General features: G+C 46.3%; 3 protein-coding genes across 5 annotated transcripts in view; 2 read left to right on the top strand and 1 right to left on the bottom strand.

Annotated features, from left to right (window-relative positions):
* Positions 1-25961, top strand: part of DERL3 (derlin 3) — a 257501-nt gene that overhangs the window by 6994 nt on the left and 224546 nt on the right. The window contains exon 7 of one of the 3 annotated variants that reach the window (XM_063144283.1): positions 1823-1841. In XM_063144283.1, coding sequence (XP_063000353.1) covers positions 1823-1841 — 19 coding nt within the window. Of the gene's footprint in view, positions 1-1822; positions 4242-25961 lie in introns of those variants that run through there. The other 2 variants (XM_063144282.1, XM_063144284.1) reach the window with 2 other exon arrangements.
* Positions 4656-17173, bottom strand: SMARCB1 (SWI/SNF related, matrix associated, actin dependent regulator of chromatin, subfamily b, member 1). Its single transcript, XM_063144396.1, has 10 exons — positions 17037-17173; positions 16769-16880; positions 16522-16551; positions 13272-13401; positions 12805-12942; positions 11763-11890; positions 9531-9697; positions 8474-8664; positions 8054-8185; positions 4656-4970 (listed from the first exon to the last, which is right to left on the bottom strand). The coding sequence occupies exons 1-10, from the start codon at positions 17127-17129 to the stop codon at positions 4931-4933; spliced, it is 1161 nt and encodes a 386-aa protein (XP_063000466.1). The 5' UTR covers positions 17130-17173; the 3' UTR covers positions 4656-4930.
* The window catches only part of LOC134410780 (DNA polymerase epsilon catalytic subunit A-like), a 65823-nt gene continuing 57122 nt past the window's right edge, over positions 17261-25961 (top strand). Inside the window, 6 exon segments of the mRNA XM_063144302.1 lie at positions 17261-17407; positions 17518-17756; positions 20205-20337; positions 21580-21693; positions 22877-23089; positions 24442-24549. Of these exon segments, the coding sequence (XP_063000372.1) occupies positions 17261-17407; positions 17518-17756; positions 20205-20337; positions 21580-21693; positions 22877-23089; positions 24442-24549 (954 nt within the window).

Genomic DNA, 25961 nt, shown 5'->3' with positions numbered 1-25961 from the left:
CTCCAGGGCCCAATGAACTGCATCCAAGAGTAATGAAGGAGCTAGCGGAAGAACTCTCAGACCCTTTTTCTATTATCTTTGCAAAATCATGGAAGACGGGTGAGGTGCCGGGCAACTGGAGGAGGGCTAACGTTGTCCCTATCTTCAAAAAGGGCAAAAAGGAGGAACCTGGGAACTACAGACCAGTCAGTCTGACATCCATCCCTGGGAAAATTCCGGAGCAGATTATAAAGAAGTCAATCTGTAAACACCTTGAAATCAATGCAGTGATTACTAGAAGCCAACATGGATTTGTCAGGAACAAATCCTGTCAGACAAAAATGATCTCATTTTTTGATAAGGTAACCTCCCTTGTGGACCGTGGGAACGCTGTGGACGTCATATATCTTGACTTCAGCAAAGCTTTTGACAAAGTACCACATGACATTCTGATTAACAAACTAGCTAAAAGTGGGCTAGATGGAACAACTATTAGGTGGATCCACAGCTGGCTACAGAATCGGACTCAAAGAGTACTTATCAATGGAACCTTCTCAAACTGGGGAGAGGCAACGAGTGGGGTGCCGCAGGGCTCAGTCCTGGGCCCAGTGCTCTTCAACATTTTTATTAATGATTTGGACGAGGAGGTGCAGGGAACGCTGATCAAATTTGCAGATGACACAAAATTGGGTGGGATAGCTAATACCCTGGAAGACAGAAACAAACTTCAAAGTGATCTTGATAGGCTGGAGTGCTGGGCTGAAAACAACAGAATGAAATTTAATAGGGATAAATGCCAAGTTCTACATTTAGGGAATAGAAACCAAATGCACAGTTACAAGATGGGGGACACTTGGCTCAGCAATACTACAAACGAGAAAGATCTTGGAATTGTTGTAGATCACAAGCTGAATATGAGCCAACAGTGCGATATGGCTGCAAGAAAGGCAAATGCTATTTTGGGCTGCATTAATAGAAGTATAGCTTCCAAATCATGTGAGGTACTGGTTCCTCTCTATTCGGCCCTGGTTAGGCCTCATCTAGAGTATTGCGTCCAGTTCTGGGCTCCACAATTCAAGAAGGACGCAGACAGGCTGGAGCGTGTTCAGAAGAGGGCAACCAGGATGATCAGAGGTCTAGAAACAAAGCCCTATGAAGAGAGACTGAAAGAACTGGGCATGTTTAGCCTGGAGAAGAGAAGATTGAGCGGAGACATGATAGCACTCTTCAAATACTTAAAAGGTTGTCACACAGAGGAGGGCCAGGATCTCTTCTCGATCCTCCCAGAGTGCAGGACACGAAATAACGGGCTCAAGTTAAAGGAAGCCAGATTCCGGCTGGACATCAGGAAAAACTTCCTGACTGTTAGAGCAGTGCGACAGTGGAATCAGCTACCTAGGGAGGTTGTGGGGTCTCCCACACTAGAGGCATTCAAGAGGCAGCTGGACAACCATCTGTCAGGGATGCTTTAGGGTGGATTCCTGCATTGAGCAGGGGGTTGGACTCGATGGCCTTGTAGGCCCCTTCCAACTCTGCTATTCTATGATTCTATGATAAGAACACCTGCTTTGCATGCAGAAGGTCACAGATTTGATCCTCAGCATCTCCAGGTTGGGTTAGAAGACACTGCTGCCAGTCAGTGTCAATACTGGGCTAGATAGACCAAGGATCTGACTCCATGTAAGACAACTTCCTATGTATAACAATTAACCTAAGTGGGAGGTTTGAGATGAGACCTGCTTACGCCCCTGCAGCTGGGCCAAGAGCAGTATTGATGAGCTCATGGAACATGCCTGAGGGACTGCGCTGGTTCCATTTTGAGGCTGTCCTTTTTCTCTTGCAGGAAGCTTGTATTTGACCCTCCTGAAGAAGACTCAAACTACAATCCCCTCCCTGAGGACCATCTGGCTCCTGCTCAAGATGGAAATCAGCCCCAGGAGCCACAATAGTGGTGGCAGAGCAGGTCCTCCGCTTGCTACGCGGAGGCAGGACTTGGACAGGGACAGCCCTCTCAGTAGCACTGCAGCCTCATGATTTGTATTTCCGTCACTCCCGTTTCCCTTCTTCTGCTAAGCTGTGTACTAGCTGAAGGGGGAAGTCTATTCACGTGCTGAATAGTGCAAAGACCTTGAAGACACATTTGCTAAACACAACTCCCCCCCACCCCCTGCCAAATCGCTGGCTGCAGGGGACTGCAGATGCTGAGGGGGGGGGGGCCTTCAACAACCATGTGAAACCAAAAATCTTAAATGGCTGGCCTTTTGACGGGGCCAGTTTGAGAAAAAATGCCGTGGTTGGTGCTGCTGTCTTTTGTGTTGCCATGCTGCACCAACTCAGGATCTGGCACACACAAATTGGGTTTCTAGTGGTCGGAGACCTGAGATGGCACAATGTTTTGCACAGCCAGTTAAAAGTCCTTGTTCCATGCATGGCTGAGCTGCCCCCAAACCCTCTTCCCTGACATTCCTCCAACTACCCCGGTATTTGCCAATTTATTTTCAAGCTCTATACAAAAATAAAAGTGGAATGCAGAATAAGTATGCACAGCCCACTTCTTTCCCGCAAGGCTGAGGGCAGGTAGCAGCTCCAGCTTGTCATTCTATGTCAAAGCTCGAGATCAGAAACCTAAGTCTGGCAACAGGCTTCAACACAGTCAGGGCCAATTTGAAATCCCAGCATCTAGGCCTGAATCCAAAATACATTTGACTGCCTCTGAAAGTATGTCAGCTCCTCTTTGTGGCCTATGACATTACTTTCTAGGATTTGAAACGTGTTGAGAGGCTATTTTATAGAACAGAGTTAACATAGCCCCTATAGCCCAAACCAGATGCTACAGGAGAAAAAATGTTCCCGTTGTTTTACAGTGCAGTTTAAGTACTTACTTAGTAAGCACAGTGACCTGCTTTGGATGATCAAACAGTTCGCTATGGTGCCCTATGGCATGTCAAGCAGGAGAGAAACACATTCTCAGGATGCAAACTAGACTTAATGACAAGAAGCCCGACATATTTATTTTAAGGCCTTTTTCATGAGTCAGTAACATTAATAAAATAAGAATAAAATGAAACATACATAGTAGTGAAACATTTTGCTTTCAGGATAGGTTAATTAAACACATTGCCACAAGGGCCTGTGCATATATATTCACATTATAAACATTACAGAGTGCTACTAAGGCACAAGAAAAACTTAGCACACTGGATGATAAACATCTGTTAAGGAAGGAAATAGAGAAGATTCTGAAACTAAAACTCCGTATCCACGGGGCTTAAAGATCTAAAGTTCTTACCACTAGTGTGACTCATGGATAATTTGCAGACACTTCTCAGTTACAGCAGAAGTGTTCCACTATGAGACTTTGATTTTATCATAACTACATGGGAACACCTGGCAGGGCCCAGAAAAAAACGGACTAAGAATATAAGAATGAGTTTGAAGAATACCCCTTAGAGATAAGAGATTAAAACAGGAGACAATCTTTTTTCTGGAAGAAAGTCTGCAGACACTTCTCTAGTAAGTAAGAACTAGTATGTTAAAGTTGTGTCAGATTTATAAGATTTTTAATGCATAGACCCTTGAGGCAATGTTTTTGTGAACCGCCCAGAGAGCAACGGCTATTGGGCGGTGTAAAAATTAAATAAATAAATTGTTTCATTGTATTATATTTTATTATTAACATTACAGCTCACTGCAGAAGATCTTAAAATAAAGAACAGACCAAAACACATCGGGCTTCTTGTCAATAAACCTATTTTGCATCCCGAGAACATGTTTCTCCCCTTTGTGGCCTGCTTTAGATATTCATCTGCCTTTGGTTCTTTGACCTATGGCATCTACCAGCTGCCATTTTGCATATTCAACCCCCAACCATGGGCTGTCATGTATTGGAACCCAGACGGCAGGGGTTATTTAAGGGTTAGCATAAACCATGGTATCTGTTGTAAGTATATGCGAGAATTATTTTACCCTAAAATAACCCCAGCCGCCTGGGTTCTGACAACACAATAAGCCATTGTGAGAGAGGGAGTGGAGAGAAAGGCTTGAGGCACACACCTGACTGAAACATGCTCTACCCCAGAGGAGAAGTAGCTGTGGGAAGTAATGGGCCAACACTGACTGGGTTACTTCTAGGAACTTCCACTTGTGCTGGAAAGCGGCAAAGGGCTTATTAAATAATTCCTGCTTTTCAGGGAGCAGGTGAGTCTTGTACAAACGCTTATCCTATAGCCAGCAAATGAATAAATTGGGTTTTTTCCCCATAATTTCTCAGTAATTTTATGTTTTATCCACATTAGGGAATGGATTTTTTTCCAGCACTGCCATCAAATATGATCAAAAAGCCAGTTTGTGCTGGCAACAAATACCTGCACCTTTGGGTGTGAAGCAAACAATGTCGGTGGCAGCTACCATCTTTCCAACCACGTCATGTTGGCTCAGGCTGCTTGCAATGAGGCTTTTTGGTTCTTGATTAACAATTATGCTGCACATTGTGGCAAATATTAAAACACAGGTGCAAGGTGCACCCAAAGCGCCCACTAGGCACATCCTCCACTGGCAGGTCCTCTAGCCTCTCCTCCCCTCAAACCCAGCATTAATATAAGGGGATGGGTGGGGGTTAAAGGATATTCACACTGGAAAGACAAAGGAAACTGGAAATGTAGACCAGAGATACTTGATGGAAGTCAAAATATTACTTGTTTCTTTTATTTAAAAAGTTGTCCTGAGGGGGAGAGTGTTAAGGGCTCAGACAGCTGCCACAAGTCTTTACTAGACTCCTTGCTCGACAGGTAGCCACGTGGTGGAGGAGGTGGATGTCACCAACCCTCTGGTCTGCTGGGCTAGGCAAGGTAAGTACTGCCAGTCTCAGGATAGGGAAATAAAGCGAGACAAATGCTTGTACCCTGCTCAGTCCTTCAGGGAGACAGTGAACATCCTTGCCGCTTCAGGAGGGTTACCAGGCTGGAGCTGTATTGGCCAAACGCCTCATGCGCCTGCAGGGGAAACAACGAACAAGCATGAACAGCACATACACCTGGGATAGTTTTGGTTGTGGGGCAGGTGGAAGGGAAGAGATCATAACCGGATGAAAACACACAAAAATCATCTCGAGTTTCAGTATCGGGTTATCCACCCATATTTACAAAGAAAAGCATTTTTCAGGACTATTCATACTGCAGACAATGTAGAAATTTGCTGCTGTGGAAAGTTGCAATGGCCAGGACCATAAGAATGGTCCTACAAGAATGCCTATTGTAGTTCCATAAGCACAATTACTCAATTATCAGCTGCTGGGTAAGATCCCTATTCAGACCAAAACTAGGGTGCTTAACTACTTCTGAACTGGAAGTACTATAATCTGCCCTAGCACAGCAATTCAGCACAGGCAAAAACACCTCCCCAGGGCATGCCAGGGAGCTGTACCACAAACCAACAAGGACCTTGTAAATCAATTGCCAAACTGTATTAATGTTACAAATTCATACAATTATAGCTGGATGCGGTATACATTTATAAATAATGCACCCTATGGGTTACACAATACGAGAAGTAATTCTGTAGTATTGTCATCTAAACAATTCAAAAGAACAATTAAAAAACCACCATGGTCTTAATTACTTCTTTCTAGATGGGCATATAATTAACCCAATTGTTACTGAAAGAAAACAGGTTATGTCACTGAGAGTAAAAAGGCTGTTTAGCCAAAGTATTTATTTATTTATTTTTATTTATTTATTTATTACATTTCTATACCGCCCAATAGCCGGAGCTCTCTGGGCGGTTCACAGTAATACAGCTTACAGCTTAATTGCAGCCTTATTATAATACCCCTTTCCAATCAGCCGGCTACACTAATACAGTTGTCCTTAATATATAAAATTCATTCTCTGGCGTCTTTTATGCTCAAGCCACAACATTCCTCCCATACGTTTGGTATTGAACAGGAAAGTACAAGGTGGTTATGAAGTCTCTCAGGCAAGTAATCTATATTTTTACATTTATTACTTTGGCTAAATATAGCCTTTTTACTCTCACTGTCCAAATATTTTAGGACATGACAAGCACGGCCTGCAGAGCGATAATTGAGATACGGTGAGCTAACCTTGGGAACTCCCATAAGAATCTAAACTCTAGACACCGTGCAGGGAACACCCTTCGCTCATATTTTGTTAACTTAGCAATCTGTATTTTCCTGAGGAGTATTTACCCCCCTTTATTCTTTATTTTATAATTTTCTCAGATCCATGTGGAGCGAGAGTGCTACAAAGCGTGGCCAGAAAAACAATTAAAAAAACAGTAACATTGCGCAGCCATTTTCTTCGTATGGTTTGACTGATGGAGTAAAACACATTCCAGTTATTGTCTGTTATTTACTGAATATTACGTAAATTAATATTTTCAGTGACGTAACCTGTTTTCTTTCTGTAACAACTGGGTTAATTATATGCCCATTTAGAAGTAATTGAGATCATGGTGTTTTTTTAATTACAAGACGGAAGCCCTGTGAGTGAGTGGTTCCCGAGTCAGGGAGACAGGCTCATTGCCTGTTCTGGATGGGGTTGCACTGCCTCTGAAAGAACAGGTTCATAGTTTGGGGGTACTCTTAGACCCATTTCTGTCGTTGGAGGCTCAAGTAGCCGCCACGGCTCGGAGTGCCTTTTACCATCTTTGGTTGGTTCGCCAACTACGGCCTCTCCTGGACGGGGATAGCTTGGCCACGGTGGTACAGACATTGGTAACCTCAAGATTGGATTACTGCAACGCGCTCTATGTGGGGCTGCTCTGGAAGCTGGAGCTACTGCAGAATGCTGCAGCTTGGCTGTTGTCTTGAGCTGCCCCTTTCCAGCATGTAACTCCTCTGCTGAGGGAACTGCACTGGCTGCCTATTCGCTACCGGGACAGGTTGAAGGTTCTTGTACTTGTGTACAACGCCCTAAACAACTTGGGACCAGGATACCTGAGAGAGCGCCTTCTCCCTTACCAACCTGCCCAGTCACTGAGGTCATCCGAGGGCCTGCTCCTGGTGGTTCCACCTAGATCCACCCTTCGATTGGAATCCACCAGGGGAAGAGCCTTCAGCGTGGCGGCGCCCCCCCTGTGGAACTCCCTGCCTCTGGAGGTCAGGCAGGCGCCAACCTTGTACTCCTTTCGGCGCCTCCTGAAAACATCTTTATTCCAAGAAGCCTTTCTCTAACATGCAGCCTTGGATTACTGTTATTGCTTATTTTAAATTTTGTTTTAACTGTTTTTATTCTGTTTTTATTTTCATTTTACCTCGTACACCGCTCTGAAATTTTTCAATGGGAAGCGGTATATAAATATTCTAAATAAATAATAAATAAATAAATAATTGTTTATAAAACATATTACAGAATCATTTCTCATATTGTGTAACCCATAGGCCGCATTATTTATAAATGTATACAGCATTCAGCTATAATTGTATGAATTTGTAATATTAATAGTTTGGCAATTGATTTACAAGGTCCTCATTGGTTTGTTTGTTGTATTCACCTTGTGAGCAGTACCAGGCAGCCTTGATTGAGATAAGGTTTGCACGTGCAATACATGCATTAATGCATTTACACACTGCAGGTACAAGTAAGTTTTGTACATACCCATAAAATATAATGCATGACGCATGCCCTTAAGATTTGAAGCACTCTAGACACAGACTGCTTCTTGGTTCAATATAACAACTGACAGGATGTTCATGAGATGTAGAACAACAGAAGGAAGGTTAACTAGGCTGATGTTTGGATCCTGACCACCCCTATTTCAAATAGCCTAAACCGGAGAGGGCAATGCCAAAGAGCCTCACAGGTTACTGAAAGCACTTATGCTTCCAGCTGCTAGGCAGGGTGTTCAGCTTCAGGAAAAGATTGCTTATATTGGAAATGTGAGATGATGCTTGCAAAGAACTTCAGTACCAGAGCACAAAAAAATAATCCTCCAGTTTTCCACTGAGCAATTGCCAAATATTGCAAACAAAAGTTGTATTTGGAAAGATGCAGATTTTCAGTTACATTTGACAAAAGAGTGTAGAAAAAAATTCCAAAAAGGTAGGCAGCAGCACCTTGTGTTTCTGTCTTGGTCTCGGATTTTCTTCTCCATCTCTGCATCTGTCAGGGTTTCAAGTAGAGGGCACCACTGGTCAGCATCCCCAGTGTTACGAATGGCAATCTCCACTGTTGGCAGAGGATTCTCACTAAAAGAGCAAAGTGGAGGGCAGGGAGGGGAAGAGGAGAAACACGGCTGAACACAATCCTGAGCCCTAAAGCTTGAAGTGCAGGGTGACAACCTTGCATTTCAATCCACCCTGGACCACCACATCAAACAGATGCAGGTCTTAAGCCAAGCAGGCAGGCAGCAGACTGTGGAGGACACACTTCAGCTCCTAAAAAGTGAGATGCAAAACCTGCACATAACAGCAGCTAGGATCTCAGTCAGTATGTCTGAAGATCCACCCACTGCAAAAATACCAGCCGCCCCGTACCTGAATGCATATGTCTTCTGATGCCAGCTCAGCTGTCCTCGGATGCTGTAAGCAATGGTGGTGACAAACTCGCCGCCCAACCCAAGCTCCGAGCACAGCTTCAGGGCAAATTTCTCAGGGGAATTCTCCTTCTCAGACATGTCCCATTCAAACTGGTCCACCAGGGAGATGTTCCCCACATGGATGTTGAGCTAGATGCAAATGTCACAAATGAGCTCCGCACTGCTTGCATTTCATATAGACGTAAGGTCAATCCCTCCCCCATTCTGTGTGGGATAATGACAAAACAAAGGGGGGAATCGATCCCATATAGTCCACCCCGCACACTCAGGTCTTCTGGGGAGAATTTACTTCAGTCAGCCAAGACTAGGCTGACATCAGTTTCCCAGAGGACCTTTTCTTCTGTCGCCCCTGGATTATGGAACGGCCTGCCAAAGGAGATTTGTAATATTAACGTACTCTGTGATTTTAAGGCAGCTTTAAAGACTAGCCTTTTCCGGCAGGCCTACCCAGATTAATGTAAAAGCAAGAATTTTTAAAATGTGTTGATTTCTGTACTAATGTTGTTCCCCGCCTCTATCCAAAGGGAGAGGCAGGTAAGAAATAATCATAATCATAATAATCATCATAATAATAATCTCTTTCTCCTTCATATCCTGAGTTTGCAATTGAGTGATTCAAGGACGCCCCAACTAAATTACACAAGACACTCTTCAAACACAGCTTAGACCTAGGAAATTCACAACAAGCTGCAGGCATCCAAACATTTAGTGTAAGAAATGGAGAGCCCTTCATTTCTTCACCAAGGGGACAGTGCAGCGATCTCCAGATCTAAAATCCCAGGCAAAGTCCAAGAAAGGAGACCTGAAGGAGATTCTAGTATGCAGGAAAATGGGGACTCAACTGCAAGGAAACTGCAAGAGAAACACAGCCTGTCTTATGTTTTCGCAACCAGCAGCCTGCACCTTCATGGGAAAGTAGCTGTGGCTAGCTTGACCATCCCTCCCTGCAGAGAGTCACCTGCAGAACCTTCCCAACTGCTGCCAGCTCTCCTTGCCTTAATAATGACACGCTGATCTGATTGGTCCTCCAGGATACTGTCTGTAGGATAAGATTCAATCTGCTGTCGAATTGCTGATGCAATAGCAGGGACAAAGGTCAGGGGATTCAAATCCAGATCATCACAGAGAATTTCTGAAAACATTTCTGGAGTCATTAGTTTTTCTGATAAAGACAAAAAACAAACAAAAATGGTGTAGATTATGACACAATCCAGCATTTTAGCTATAGTTTAATAATCTGTATGCCACCCTGAGATCCTAGCGATATAGGGCGGCATACAAATGTAATAAATAAAAAAATAAATCTCTACCTATAAAGTTGAAAGTATGTCCAGAAATGCTTACCCACTTCCAAATGAATAAGAAATCTGAAATTTGGGACGCAGATAGGTCTGGCTGTACGATGTACCATAAAAATACCACAAATTGTTCAGTTTTAAGTAATTTTTAAAGAATTTAATTAAAAACAGGTGTACGCCTACAACTCCCAGTATGCCTTGGGCAGGAGTCCAGACTTACCGGCCTTGGGCAGCCATTGTGAGAAAGCACTTTGTAAGTGTTGGGCTTTGGATGGCAGTTCTGAGTAGGTAAGAGTGGCCCCGAGGAGGAGTCAATGGTCAAGCCGGAGCGTTGTTTGGGGCATGGAGCAGAAGCGCTGCCTGCCTTCTTCGCTTTTATTTCGCACATATGAAACGGTCTCTCAGGTGTGAGCCTAAATAGCTGCAGGCCCCACACACTCAACCCAGTGTGAATTGGAATCAACAAAATTACCTCGGAGACATATATCTTATTTTTTAAAAAAACATTACTCAGGAACCTGAGCAATGCTGGGTATATCATACACTAAAATGATTTCTCTTATCAGCCTATCTACAGAAAGTGTATCTACCAGTATCTTAATAAATTGCTAAAGCAAATTACACACAAAATCTAGACACACTTACCTGAAAATACATGAGGTAGATTTCCACAAAAACTACTTCCAAGTAAATGCACTTAGGAATGCAGCCTACATTTTAAAATACAAGTCCATTAAGCCAATCTACGTTTCTACAGAATGTTGATAAAACTGCGTCAGAAAAGGTTGGGGTAAAGAGCACTGGTCAGTCTCACAACTAGAGATGTAACATTTCCAGAATTTTTTATGCCACAGGGGAAAAATAGTTTGTTTGTTCTTTTTTTTAGCATTCTTTAAAGATCTAAAGTCACTATGCTGTTTTAAGACAACTGTCAAGAATGCTCAATGGTAACTCTACTCACTTGTTGGGAAACTGAGCATAAACGTCTGTTAGTAAAATATACTTTACATCAATTATTTTAACAAGGAATGAAATAAATAACTATGCTGAGAATCTTACAGAGAGGACTGAAAAACATTTCCAGACATTTTATATCTCTAGTCTTTCTATAAAAGTGTTCTTATTACATAGTTTTGGGGAAAGAGTAAAGACTGGGTAACAACATATAAATATTTTGTCTTAAATTCTAAAAGAAAATATTTCATAATACAAAGCTATTCAATTTTTCAGAAAAAACAAAACTGTCCTAGGGAAACAAAGGTAAAAGATTGACAATTTCCCCCGCCCTCCTCCTTGAACTCCTCCTTGAACTGCTGCCACACCAGCAACTTCTGCAATCTTTGAAATTTGGTTTTCTCTCTATTGCACATAGAACATTTCATCCATGCCAGCATTATTCAGCATTTCATCCATACTATTTGAGCATCTTCAGAACGCAGAATATTTCCAAGCTTATTTGCATGAGTTGAAGTTGTTATTGCTGTCAACATAAATCCCAGAATTTCCAAGAGGTTTTGTATTCAAGGCATACCATTCACAATCTACAGATTAATAACTCATAAGTATGTTTTTAGATCTACATTGTAGATGTAAAAAGGCTCTCTATGGTACCACTGAATCAGAATTAGGCTGTTGCAACAAATATGTATGTGGCAAGTTCCTCGTTGGGAGGGGAAATGGTCAAGCATCCCTAACATGAGCCATTTCTTGGGTGCAGACAGGCAGATTACGAGAAAGACCTGATGGCAAAAAAGCCATGCCCACTCCCATTACCAGGGTAGCAGCTTGAGGGAGAAGTAGTCACTGCAAGCCAGAGCTCAAAATTCAAGCTTGGGTCCTATGTTTTCTTTGAAGTTAAATAAAATAAAAGCAACATATTAGGAAATGACATCAACATAATTGGATTATTCACATCCACCCTTTACACACCATTCATATTCCATGTAAAAGCATCTCTCAGTTTCTGCCCATCTATTTCCATGTCCAATCGGATCGGAACCAGCACTTCTGGCTGAGAGGCATTCTCGTGGATTACAGCTGGGTCATGGTCATCAAAGCTGAAATACAAGAAGGTGGCACCACTGAGCCACTGAATTAGGCAAGAAAGATGCTCAGCACAGACCCAGCACCTATTCTAACCAGAACCACAGGCCATGACTCAAACATGTGACATTAAAAAAATGGCTTTGAGCATTTGCAAACTGCCTGTCACATTGGGAAGGGGAGCGTTTCCAGGCGGAAAGCATGATCTTCTAGAAAGGTTCAGCTCCCAAATGGTTTTTCAAAATTCTTTTGCCCAGTTGCCATTTACAGGATGGTGGGACTTAAAGCAAGAATCTTAAGTCATATTCTACAAGTTATTGTGCATATTCTCACAATAACCAGGGTGGGGAGAGAGAACAATTATCACTGTTTTGTAGATACAGAAACCAGTCTGGTCATTTTGTTAACTCAGCTTTTTGGTCAAAATGCCTGTGCAGCTTCTGAAACTCCAACTTTGTTATCAGACTTTGATCTTTTAAGTATATGTATGTCAACCTGTAACATCTTTACCAGAAACTCAAAAGTGTAGATAAAATTGATACTAATTATGTCTGAAATAATGGGCTTAAGTAAAAGGAAAGATTTCAGTTGAACAACAGGAGAAATTTCTAAACGATCACATTTGTTGGCCAGAATGGCCCCTTTCAATTGGGTTGTTTACTTTGTAATTTGTATATAGATGTTTTCTTTTAAAATGTTTTTTATTTGTACATTGTATATTAATGTAGCCTTTGTTAAGGTTTGTAGCCTTTATTAACTTGGAATATATTTTATATTGAAGACATTTGTATTCATGTTTCCCCCTCCCTCTTTGAATCTTTTTCGTGTGCGTGTAAATTTAGTAAGGTTTTTAAAAATCTGTACCCAGATAGCCTTGGTCCACATACTGAACACTTGCCCCTGACAACTTCCTCAAGAGCACACTTACCAGAGTGGAAAAGTTCTCTTCTTATCTCTGCCCATCCGGTTTCTGTTAATGGTTGTTGAACATGGCACAGCATCAAGATGATGGGAGCTATTTGGGAGGGTTGGAACCCACTGGCTGTTTCTTTTTGCCTTCTGTTCTCTAGAAGAGGAGATCACTTGTGATCAGGGAGCAATGTGCAGGATTTATATGTTTGTATCATTTTTCTGTGTGTAAAAGAACATCAGTGCTAGGTTTAAATACGCCAGGACTGTTTATCTACATTTTCCTGCAAACATAGTGAGCCAGAGACCACAAGCAAGATGTGCAGTTAAGTATCAGAAAAATCAATTAAAGGGAACTTCCCAAACCTTCACCATGTCAAAGTGCTCCCAAAGGGCAAGGAGGTCTGTCTTTCTTTACAGGCCCCTTCTGTCTGGTGTGTCTGGCTTTTCTCTTCCCAATAAGGAGGAAAGGCAACCTCTTATTACCTAAGGTAGGTGGGGGGCTCAGTACTGATGGAGACAGCTTTGTACTTCTCATCGTTTCCGTCCAAGATCTCTTCTACTTCAGAGGCTTTCAAAAGAGTCACACTAGTGGCTAGTGTAGTATAACCGTGATCTAGAATAGGTAAGGGGGGTGGAGAGAGAGAAGGAAGAGAAAAAGCTGTGGATCAATAGGCTGTCTGCTGCCAGGTGAGACTCCAGAGACAGCTTCCCTCATCCACAGAACTTCTCATTCCCCATTCACTTCAACGGGCAGGATAGGGCTAGAAAGCGGGGCCATGCGCTACAGAGAGAGAGGTGAGTCTCTTTCCTCCCTGTCCAGAGTTTCAAACAAGAGGCGTTCACAAAATGGAGCCTAGATCTCCTACAGATATTTGGGGAATGCAAACCACATGCTGACCCCTCAACAATTCCCCTCTCTCTATGACAAATTACACTTGACCCCATGAAAGGCCACCATGCAGAGTTCAAAGGGCTTACCCAAAGAAATCAAGACCAGCCAAAGAGGGAAAGCCTATCCTAAAATGGAGCAGAGAAGAAAAATATACTAAACTCTATATTCCTTTCAACTAGTACACAACTTTACACCAACCAAGGAACCAGCACAACGAAATTCCTTCCACTGACTTCAAAGGAATAAGTGAAAAATCACTACTACCATCCCTTACACACACTCTCACACACAGTATTAGGCTATGGGTGGACCATGCCCCAATCACAGCACAGCAGCACACTACAAACACACTGATTGTAACTCAGCTGACAGGGTGCATGGCATGAAATGGTATCATTCTGATGGCAACCATGGAGAAAGGGATACTTGGTCCAAAACAGCCTCCCTCCACAACAACTGGGGCACATGGCTAACACTATCCTTCCTACAAGTACCTCATCTTGGGATTCCAGAAATAATTACCCAAGAGTAACCCCAATCCATTACTACAACTGGGAATAACCACAAAGCACTGCTACTGTGTCTCATATTCCACCACCACCACTATGTACCACCCCCAACAGCAGGGAGCAGCATCTCGCATACAGAAGACACTCACCTGCCCTACACACATAACTAAGCTCTCTGTGAGCAATGACCAGGCACAACACTCCAACCATTGCCACTGCTGTCCAAGCCCTCACAAGCCCTTTTCCCTGGCAGTATTACAGCCTAGATACAGGAAGCAGGACTGCACAGAGTTCAACCGGGGAAAGGTTAATTCCAGCCTCAGTCAATGCAGCTTCCACACCCTGTGGAGGTTGGAGGCTGAGATATGAGCACTAGCTAAGCGCTCAGGTGGCACCACTGACTCCTTTCTCTCACAACTGACTTTTGCTTATCACTGTGTCCCTCTTTGATCCTCTACTGATACAGCAGCTTCTCCAGACTCAATTTCATGCAGCCTACCCCAGGAGCAGCAGTCTTGACCAAGACACACTCAGCCGTTTCTCTGTGGTATTGTCAACCTACTAGTGCTAGGCAAGCTCCTGCCCCCTTGCAAGCATTATGACAGGCAGTTATGCAACACCCAGGGTGTTGGGTAGGTCCTATAACAATAACAGTGTCCCAAACAAGGAGCTACAGGGGCCCCTATACCTCTTGTCAATCCAGACATCCATCTTTTGACTTGCAGGATCTATTCCATCCCTGATTCTGTGCAATAAAAGCTTAAACATTACCACAGGTATAATTTCTTTGTTGAGAGGACGTGGCAACTATGGACTTCTTTTCTCATAATTTCGCTTCAGCTAACCTCAGAATGGGACAGGCACAGTGCTTGCTGCACCAGAGCTCAGGGCCAGAAACTTAGCTTCTCTGTGAGAGGAAAGCCTCTCATAGCAGACAGGTAGGATGTGCAGCTGTGGTGCACAAGACAGTCGGGGGTGGGGGAGCATGCGGTGATGCTATCTGGCACAACTGGCCTATCTGGCAAAATTAGGGGTGGATCATGTTGCCAGGAGGAGCAGGCCAAAAAAGTCTGGTGACCCATGCAGCACTCTTCTTGATTAGCTGAGATATTAATGTTTGTGGGAGCCCCTCCCCACATTTTCCAAAGCAGGGTTTTATCCCAGCTTTGAACATGAGATTCCCTGCATATGAAACGTGAGCTGTTCCACCAGGCTAGAGATACACCTACAGCCCAAGTGATCCTGGCAGAAGTCAAAAACCCCTGATATATCTGATTCCTGTCTGCTGTCATGAAGTTACTCTGCAGTGTGGCAGTGTGAGCTGGAGACCTTCCCTCTCTTGTACACCTGAGATGGCTGTCGCTCACCAGGAATGCAAAAAGGTGGTTGGAGCTAGCAGGTTCCTGCTGATAGGCTTGAACCTTTATCTCCTGTTTCCCAACACATAGCGTCTTTGGTGAGCTACAGAAGATTGCTATGGTGGTTTTCCTTGCTATGTGGCCTGGTACCTCCCTCTTCCTTCAGTGAGTGGTGAACTCTTCCCCCAGAAAGGCTCCACTTGACAGGTACCCTGACAAAAAACCTTCCTTGGAGATCTGTTGCATGAACCTTTGCGTATTATGATCAGAACTATATTTTGAGCACTGTATGGTAGAAGGGGACCACTGCCTACTGGGATATCTGAGGACATGCAGCATGTTCCACAGCTACAGTGTGAAGGCCTGAATGGAAAAAGAGAATTCAGAAAGACACTTAACAAGGCGGTGCACAGTATGAAGATTACCACAATCTTCAGTTTTACAGAATGATGCTTGTGTATACTGGAGATATGGACAACACTCAAATCCAAGATGCATTTCTGTACCTGAATCATGCTGCTGCCTTCATGAGAATCGGCACAGAACACCTTTGTGACTTGCTTGTTGTGCATTGCTGCTTGCTTTTCTCTGAAAATCTTTGATTAAGTTTGAAGGCAATTAGAGGTCCATCTCCTACAGCTGCTAAGCTTCCCACTAGATCAACCTTTTACTCTGCCCCCTCAAATGACTGGCACCATGCACACTTCCTTGGGAAAAGGTCGAGGGGGGGGGCTTACTTCTGAGTAAACATGCAGAGCATTACTTAGCCATTTTCGTTAGTGATACAGGGATCTTAGCTGGGGAGACAAAAGGCGAAGATGCCGCTCAATGAGCAAGAGCGAGAAAACAGGCAGGGGATGGGCCGGCAGGACCACCAGCCGAAGGTCGGGTAACCTTTGCAGCGCCCCCGCCCCGGGTGCCCAAGCGCAGGCCAAAGGGGCAGCAGGGCGGCCAGTGCCCTTGGGGCGACTTACATCTCCTGGGACTGTGGCTCCGCTGAGACTCTGCGAGTGAGAGAAAAGGAAACGCAGTGAGGCGGCAGCTAGAAACGGGTGGCGGGGAGAAGCACCGGGTGGCCGCCGCCGCCCGCCACGCCCCTCCAGAGCCGGCGCCGCCCGCCAAGGGGCCCCGGGGCCGCCATACAGCAGCCGAGGGCAGCGGCGGCCGGCCGGCCTCCCTCCCTCCCTCCCGCCGACCCACGCGCCGCGCCCGACCGCTCACCATGGGACGAGGCGACGATCTTCTTGCGCTCCTCCACCGTGGCCAGGCGCCTCCAGAGCGACGGGTAGCGCTTGTACAGCGAGCCGCGGAACATGCGCAAGTAGTTGCCCACCTGAAAAGCGACGGCGCCGCGTCAGCCGCAGGGCAAGGCAAGGCAAGGCAAGGCAAGGCAAGGCGGCCGCCGGGGCGCGGAGGGCAGCGGGGGGTCCCGGCCCCGCTCCCCGGTGGTGGCCGAGCGAACCCTCCCCGCCCTGCCCTCCGCGCTCACCTCCGAGCCGATCATGTAGAACTCGCCGTCCTCTTCCAGCTGGAACTTGACGGGCTTCTGCCCGAAGGTCTTGCTCAGCGCCATCATCATCATGGCGGAGACGAGGCCAGGCCGCGCCGGGCCACAGAAGCGACAACAGGCGGCGGCCGCGGCCTAACCCGTAGGACTACCGCGCGTGCGCCACGGCCGCGACTCCTCTCCAGCGAAGAGCGAATGGAACCCGGATGGAGGGCGGCCACGCCCCTGGAGGACGGGCGGGAGAGCGGCCGCGCCTGCGTACAAGGAGCTTTTTCCCCCTCGCCGGGCACACCGCCGCCTCCGCTGGCGGGAGGGTGGGCGCGAGAGCTGCCTACTCGGGAGTAAATCCCGCAGTCAGCCCCACGGGCCTTGCCGTGAACCCCCCTTTGAGGCACGAGCTCCAAGTTTGGGCCTAGGAGAGGGTGGGGCAGCTGCCCGCCCGCCTACCCGCCCTCCTTTGCAGCTCCGAGCTCGGGGGAGCGCCCGGGCAGCCCCGCTGCTGCCGCCGCTGCGCAAAGGAGACACGCACGTGGTCTCGCTCTGTCTCGCGAGCGAGGGAAGGATTTCCCGGCACGCGTTTGTCCAGGGCGCTGCGGCTGCCGTTTTCTTCCCGTGTGTGGCGGGAGTTGCTGCTTTTGCTAAAAACCCGCGCTTTCTCTACTACGAGGTGGCAGCAGCAGCTAATCGTGACACAGAGGAAGGGTGCAGGGCTTCCGGCAGCCGTGCCACTCGCCGGCCCACCCTATCCCAGTGTTAGACAAAGGTTCTTTGCCCAGGGGACGAGATCCAATTAGCCCCAAAGCACTGCTCTACTTTCACTATGACAGAGGGTTCAAAAAGCGCTTTATTGATTTAAATCAAGATCTAAAAAAAGGCGAGTGGTCAGACAAAGAAAACGAAAGTTAAGTACCCTTATATAGTTAGTGTCTAGGCTTTGCCCAGTGACAGTGTTAGCCAATCAGAACATAAAGTTTATCATAACATTTATCTTGCTCTGTATTCCTTTCGTCTTACAACAACCAACACTGTTCCTTTGTTCCACATCAACAATGGCCTTCCAGGCCGGAGCTAGAAGTAACTTTTTGTTAGATAAAGGGAGGGAAACAAGCTGACACCTATGGATACACGTGACTTCTCGCTTGCTGTGAAATGGCTGCAGTTCTACTTCCTTTCTAAAATGGCTTCACTTTGGCTAACATAGCTCTCTTTTTTCTAACACGAGGACAGATGGCAATCAGTCAGGGGACGTCTTCCACCAGGGAAGTTCTCCACATTAACACTGGAATGAAGTTAAACGGCAGAATAGCCATGTTTGCCTTGCTCCAGCCTAAACAGTCGTGTTAGCATAACCACCTCCATTTTTAACAGGAAACTGTAAAATCTCCATTGCACACCAAGCGAAACGTCACGTACCCGAGGGCGTCTTTAAGGATGTCTCCTGTGTAACTGTCTTATCTATCCAAAACAATAGCTTCATTGCTCCAGGCAGAAAGTTAACTTGGAGCAACTTACTGTTGCAAAGGAATGTTTTGCAGAAGATAAGGGGGGGCTCTGGTGTTACATTCTGATTGGTTAATGCTGCTACTGGGCCCTGCCCCTTGAAAGCTTTAATACTGTACCATATTCCCTATGTCTTTTGTCTGATTGCTCCCTTTGAAGAGACCAGGCCTTGATTACTAATCAATAAAGCGCTTTTGAACCCTCTGTCGCTGGAATGGTGGAGTCATGCTTAAGGGCTGTTTGGATCTCGTCCTTGGGTGAAAAGAACATTGATCTAACAGTCGGGATAAGTCCCGAACTTTTAAAATACGGAGCTTTGCAAGACAGCCCAACGGTAGCTTCAAGGAGGTTGCTGCGTCATATAACTGACACGGCACCCACCACGGGGCTTTTGGAGCATATAGGTGGACCCGCACACATCTTCTTAAATTATCTGCCTGCAGGGCTGGTGCCAGACTATTTTGCGCCCTAGGCGGGCACGCCGTACTGAAGCCTTTGCCCCGCCCCCGCTCCTGGCTTTGAAGCCAAGATGTTGGGGTTGGGGGGCGGGGCGGAGGCTTCGAAGCGGCACACCTAGAAGTGGCTTCCTGGCGCCCTGCCCCCTAACCCCAACGTCCTGGCTTTGAAGGCCATTCAAAGCTGCGGCTTTGGAACAGCGTGCCTGGAAGCTGCTCTAGGAGAGCAGCTTCTGGGTGTGCCGTTCGGTGCCCTCCTTTGCTGTAGAACAAAATTTTTAGATACTCTCAGTGTGAAGCATTATAAAGATTCAGAGATACAACTGCAATGTGATTGACATGGTATTAAAGGTTTCTGCAGGTTTGCCATTCACCCGCCTTACCATCATTGTAGTTAATTATTTTTATGTATTGTATAGTTCTGTTGTTTTAACTTTATGTGTAACTTTTGGTATTGTATCATAGTATTGTAAAATTTAAAGTTTGTATGTGTTGCAATGATCTGGGGATTGAGCAATAAACGTTTGGGGAGTTATACAACTTAAGGCAGATTCCTACTCACTTAATTAAGAGGAAATCCCACGAACACAGCAGGCCTGCCTTCTGCATAGAGACACACAGGCTCAAGTTCTGAGCAAATTTACGAGTAAGTCAAATCGCATGGAACTTAGTGGGGCTTCCTTTGGAATAAACCAGATACACCAGGTTGGATTTTTTTCAGGCGTCAAAGCTGTCCTAACGCTGCAGTCCTATGCACACTTACCCAGGCGTCCGCCCCACTGAACTGATTTCCAAGTAAACAGGATCAGTGCCAAGAGTATGCAGCAACGCAAGTCCAGGTAGAAGACAAGTGGCGATGGAAGCCCAACCTGGTACCAACCAGGTAGCTGTAGGGTGTTTTTTTGTAAGGAGTTCTTTCAGGTCACGCAAGGCAACCGGGAGGCCTAATAGGCCAGTGCTCCACAGAAACGGACGGTGCATCCCCAAATCATCTGCAACACAGCCAGAATTCCCTGAAGTTAGAAAGCCTGAAAAACACTGGCCCAGCCTGTCACTTTGACTTGTATTCCGATCAAGTTGGGCTTGGCTGTGTTGCGTTCCTCCATGGGTGGTACCTTCTTCTTTCCGTGCAAACTGCGCTGCATCCTCGGACTCAGTCACTAAATGCTTCTGTTGCTGTGGTTCCTCTTGGTAGGTGGGTCAAGAGAGACAGCTACCTCCCGGTGGGAAGCCACAACTTGAAAGCAGCGGCCAAAGCAAAGGTGGGCTACGACCCCGTGGAGTTGGACCCTGAAGAGATGTGCCGGATGGCTACTGAAGAGCCTCAAGTAATTCTGTCGCACCTCTGAGATTCTGCCGCATATTGTAACGGGCGTTGACCGTGGGTGCTGCGGCCATTTCCCCCCAATTAGCGCAGTGGGGAGAGACTGCGATGCTCAAAGGTTTCTCTCAGCCGCTGTGCCTCTGGAGGCCTGGGCCAGAATACAGTCATAAACATCCCAGGGGATTGGACAACATATTGGAAATGCATTGCTGTGATTGCATCGCAAGCTTGGAGATGTGACTGTTAATGCTTTCTGGCACTCGTGCAGAATCTAGAACAATTTAGGTTGAATTTAAAATACAACCTAATTTCTAGCTATAGCAAAAAGGTTGGGGCAATTTCTGCTTTAGGCTTAGAAATAAGGAAGCTCTGAGTGGGGTCCGTGGCGGGAGGTGGCTTCTGTTGGTCAGCGCGTAGTCTCAGTTTCTGTCTCTTTGCCTCCATATATCTGTTGCTCCCAGACCATTGGAGAGATGCTTTGTTTGTTCCAGTTGTAGGTCTGGCTGTGCTACAGAATGCTAGATCTCTTCATGTCAGGAAGTGTTGCTTCCTGAGGATTTCTTTGTAAGCTATTTTTGTTAAGTGCCTCAGAGGTGGGCAACTAGTGGGCAACTAATTGTGAAGGATCATGGGAGTTGTAAGCCAAGACATCTGGGAGCGGGGTAGCATGTCTGCCATGGGCAGGCAAGGGGATTGTGGAACATCTGGACAGGAGTTTGGGGTCTGGCTATGGCATGGTCCTATCTCGGCTCTCATCTGCCTCTCACGGTGTGCTGCTGCTCTGTGGCCTGGCAGACTAGATGCCAGACCGCAGCAAGGCACAGGGCAACAGTGTATGTATATAGCGTAGCATGCACCAAACTGCTGCACCTTATCATGCTTTGGTCTGACTTGCGCCACACATGCCCCAAAAACGAGGCCAAAGATGCTGTAAAATTAGCCTTCAGTTCAGAAACTGTTTCCTAAGCTCTGAAACCTCCCCTCACCCCCCGGAATAAAATCACCACCACTGCTAACATCTTGGTGTGGAAGCACGTGGCCAAGGATCCACCCAGGCCTTTTGTTGACAGTGCTGCTAATAAAATGGAAGGCTTAGCTAGTCTTTGGGCCTACAATACCCAGATCTTTTTGTTGGGCTGGGAGGGGTTGTTCATTAGAATTACCTCTCTGCACCCAAATAGTCAGGATTCAGGGGACCAGGCCCTAGGAGAGTGAAACTGGTTCCATTTTCTTTCTTCCTCTCCAGACTCTGGCCACCTACTCGGTGTCCGATGCTGTTGCTACCTACTACATGTACATGAAGTACGTGCACCCTTTCATCTTTGCCTTGTGCACCATCGTCCCAATGGAGCCTGACGAGGTGAGTCTGCTGGAGTTTCAGGCTTGCTATGGCAGGGAGCGATGGGCCTTCCCACAAAGGAGAACTGCAGCTGAGCTAGCTGAGCCCTTGGCTGTAGCGTAACTATCCCGTTCCCCTGCCTTGTGCCGGTCTCTTGATGTCCTGCCCTGCAGCTCTGAGTTTAAGCTGTTTCAGCCATAGAAACTGCATATGTCACAATGGTGCCTGTGTGGTTTCTATGGCCTTTGTGCAGGCAACTTGCCATAGGTTTGAAATGGCTCTTAGTGGCTGTTGGGTTGTCATGTGATAGAGGAGCAGCCCTTGCCACGTAGGAAGGTGAGGTGGCTGCCTCAGGCAGCAGATTTGGAGCACTGTTTAAGGTGGTAGACTAATAGAGCTGACTCATAGGTATCATGTAGTGGGCAGTTCTTCTGCTTAAGCCCACTGAAATGGATGGGAACTCAGTGGTGCTCCTGCATATCTCCTTCCCAGGGGATTATGGCCCATGTTAATTCACAGGATGAGATGCCATTGTCGGATCAAGGCAGAGCTCTAAAGCTGAAAGCAGAGCTAGGCAAAAGCAGAGGCAGTGGGCAGGCGGTGGTCTCTAGCCAGCAAGAGCAGGTCTTTTAGTTGCTCAGATTCTCCAGAATAGAGCAGCCAGCCTGCTTGACCCAGGAGTTTTTACAGAGATCAGGAAGTATTACCTGAACCACTGTCGTCTGTTGGTGCAATGAGGCTTCCTTGGCTGGTGTGGTGATCTTCCTGCAGTTCTCTCCTTCGGCTGGATGGCAGTGCATGGGCCGAAACCCTTCCTGGTATTCCTCAGGTCACTCGTTCAAGATCCTCTGCATACTCCGGTCTTAACAGCCAGGCAGACCCCTCCCCTCCTCAAATACAGATACACAGTCAAAGCGGAGAGGCCATTGGTTCAGAAACTGAAAAATTGTAAGGCTCCTAGAGAACCATTTTTGCATGCAGAAGATTGCAGGTTCAATTGCTTGCTTTTCTAGAAAAAGTATCTCAAACAGCTAGGGAAGGTCTGTCCGACACCTTGGAAGCAGCCACTGTCAGAGTAACCAATGCTAATGTAGGTGGCCTGACTCGGTATGTAGTCACTTCATCAGACCCTGCGGATTCAACATTCGCCTGTAGGATGCTGTCGTTTTTCCTGTATCCCAGGCCTATGTTTCTCTCCCTGCAGGTGCTCCGGAAGGGCTCAGGGACTCTGTGTGAGGCGCTGCTCATGGTCCAGGCCTATCACGCCAACATCGTCTTCCCCAACAAGCAAGAGGAGGAGTTCAACAAGCTGACTGAGGATGGGCACGTGCTTGACTCGGAGACGTACGTGGGGGGCCATGTGGAGGCACTGGAGTCTGGGGTCTTTCGAAGTGACATCCCCTGCCGGTTTAAGATGGTAAGAGCTTCGGGGCGAGCTCTCCTGCCAGCTCAGCCCAGCCCTTGAAGTAGGCCTCTCTTGCGAGTTCAGTCACTCGTCCTTTAATGTGGGGATTCATGAGAAAATGCCCCTGTGTTTGCCAAACCTGTGCTTGGCTGCCAGCGAGCTAGTAGACCTAGTCCAGGGTGCTGGTGCTAGTACAAATCCCGTAATGGCTCAGGTATTTCAAAAACCACTTTCCCCACTACCAACTAAATGGAATTTAAGATCGTCCAGGGAGTATTTGCTTGAGGTGCCCTTGAGGAACGTGGCCCGTGGGGAGCCCCCATGTGGCAGGAGCTTCTCAGTGGTGGCACCCCAGCTGCGGTACTCCCTTCTGGTAGAGATTTAGCTCCCCCACCATGCTGCTGTCAACGGTTCTGTCTGTTTCCGTGGTGTGTGTTTTGATGATTTTAATGTATGTTATGGCACATTTGTGGTTTCAGGAGTATGATTTTAATGGCGTATTGTTCTTATACATGTTGTTAGCCATCTTGGGTTCCTTGGAGAAAAGACGGGTTATCAATCGAATAAATAAATAATAAACCCAAAGCAAATGGGTACGACAGAATCCAAGTTGGCCCATGATTTCCAGCCAGCATAACCCTCCAATGAAAAGGGCATGCTTAGAATTTTTGGGGTAGAAAGAACATAAGAACTGCTTTCGGAGAATCAGAGCAAGGTGGGTCCTTCTAGGGCAGCATTGTGTCTAGACCGGCCAGATGACTCTGGGAAGCTCACAAGAGGTTGTCTGACACCACTGATAATCTGAGGTTTTCTGCCTCAGTCCATAGAGGTTCTATAAGACTTCCTCTATGAATTTGTCTGATTCTTTTTTTTTTAATCATCTAAGCTGGAGGCCGTCAGTACTCTTGTGGTAAGTGTTTCTTCCCATGATCCAGATGTCAGTGCATCCCTCTGTCCTGCTGACCGTGATGGTAGAGAAGCGTTGTTGCCAAAGGGGGATTAGGATCCTTCTCCCAGGAAGAGATTACTGCCTCACCTCTCTTGGTTCCATGTGTAATTCTCCTAACCTCTGGTAGGAGGTATAAAGAAACCAAAGTTTCATCACCAGCTCTTGTGGGACGAGGCCTTTCCTATCCCTGCTGCTCAAGCTTCCACATTGCTGCTCTCCGGTCTGCTCCTCCTTCAGCCTAACCTGCTCTCTTTTAGGTTGTTGCACTCGCTCTTTGTGTGTCGGATGGACCAGTATTTCTCTTGGGCAACAACTTCATTTCTCCTCCACTCGTTTCTGCTGCTCTGGCCTTTGGCGAGAAGAGAGTTTGCCACAATCGTAACGGTGACTTCCTGCCTGGCTGTGTGTCTTTTAGAATCCTGCTGCCTTTGACTTCCTTCTGCAGCGTGTGGAGAAGACCTTGCGCCATGCCATTGAGGAAGAAGAGGGGATGCCCTTGGACCAAGTGACCAACTTCCAGGAGGTAACCTTGACTTTGCCTTGTGTGGGCAGAACGGCGTTGCCTGGTCCTGGGTAGGAGACCAGGCATTGTTTGGATTGTTTTAGGATGTTTTTTAGGATGTTTTAACAATGTATACTGTGTTTTTAATCAGTATTTTATACTTACTGCTGTTCCCCGCCTTGATCAAAATGGAGAGGCAGGAAAGTAATAAAATAATAATAATAATAATAATAATAATAATAATAATAATAATTCCATACATCCTTCCCTCAAGTTTGTTTTGACCCATACCTCCTGCCCTGTAGCACAGAACTCCCCTGTTAAAACAGCTCCACTGGCTTCCAGTCTGTTTCCAGGCACAATTCAAAGTGCTGGTTATGACCTATAAAGCCCTATATGGCTCGGGTCCAGGTTATCTAAAAGACCATCTCCTCCCTTACGAGCCTGCCTGGGCTTTGAGATCTTCGGGGGAGGCCCATCTCTCAGTCCCACCACCATCACAGGCGCACTTGGTGGGAACATGGGAGAGGGCCTTCTCGGTGGCTGCTCCAGGGCTCTGGAACTCCTTTCCCAGGGAAGCTAGGCTGGCTCCCTCCTTGGTATGCTTCCAGAAGCAGGCGAAACCTTTTTTGTTCTGGCACGGCTTTGGGGAAGAGTCTGGACCTCTGTTTATGCATTGGACTTGTTAAAATTGTTATTTGTATTTTAAATGTTCTAATATTGAAGCATATTTAATTATATTTTTAACTTCTGTATATTTCTATTTATACATTTTAATTGTATATGTTTTTAATTTTGTAAAGCCACCTTGAGGCCCAGTATTGGGGGAAAAGGTGGGGGGATAATAATAATAATAATAATAATAATAATAATAATAATAATAATAATAATATATTTCTTACCCGCCTCCCCATTCTGATCGAGGTGGGGAACAACAACATCCGGTAAAGTACATAAAACCGAATTAAAATATAATCTACATTGTTAAACTATCCTAAAAAACACTCTAAAATCATCTTAGAATTCCACCGGAGAGGCCTGCTGGAAGAGATCCGTCTTTATAGCTTTCTTGAATGTTAGTAGGCTGTTAAGTTGACGAGTCTCCTCCGGCAGGCCATTCCACAGCCTGGGAGCAGCAGAAGAGAAGGTCCTCTGGGTAACAGTTGCTAATGTCGTTTTTGCTAGCTGAAGTAGACTTTTCCCAGAGGACCTTATTCATAAGAAGAAGATGCAGAAGAAGACGACGTTTGTGTCCATGGTAGATCTTGACTTTCCTTCCGGTTGCCCTTCTGCTGTGCCTGCCACCTTCTGTCTCTTCCCCTGCTTCTTCTCCCTTTTTTCCCTCCCAGCCTTCGCGTCAGACCTGCTGACACACTTCGTTGAAGTCTCTGGGAGCCACATGTGGCCCATGACTCACACTGTGTCCACCCCTG

The sequence above is a fragment of the Elgaria multicarinata genome, chromosome 18 (assembly GCF_023053635.1).
Source record: "Elgaria multicarinata webbii isolate HBS135686 ecotype San Diego chromosome 18, rElgMul1.1.pri, whole genome shotgun sequence".
NCBI lineage: Eukaryota > Metazoa > Chordata > Lepidosauria > Squamata > Anguidae > Elgaria > Elgaria multicarinata.
The sequence above is the reverse complement of the archived record's forward strand: the minus strand, read 5'-3'. Positions and strand labels throughout refer to the sequence as shown.

What these genes read in the sequence shown, in the direction of transcription:
- SMARCB1 (XM_063144396.1), bottom strand. Translation starts at nt 17,129, where the DNA reads ATGATGATGATGGCGCTGAGCAAGACCTTCGGGCAGAAGCCCGTCAAG. An exon ending in GAGCCACAGTCCCAGGAGAT is followed by an intron (nt 13,402 to 16,521) that starts GTAAGTCGCCCC and finishes TACCTATTCTAG; the next exon opens with ATCACGGTTATACTACACTA. An exon ending in GACCAAGACAGAAACACAAG is followed by an intron (nt 4,971 to 8,053) that starts GTGCTGCTGCCT and finishes TTTCCCCTGCAG; the next exon opens with GCGCATGAGGCGTTTGGCCA.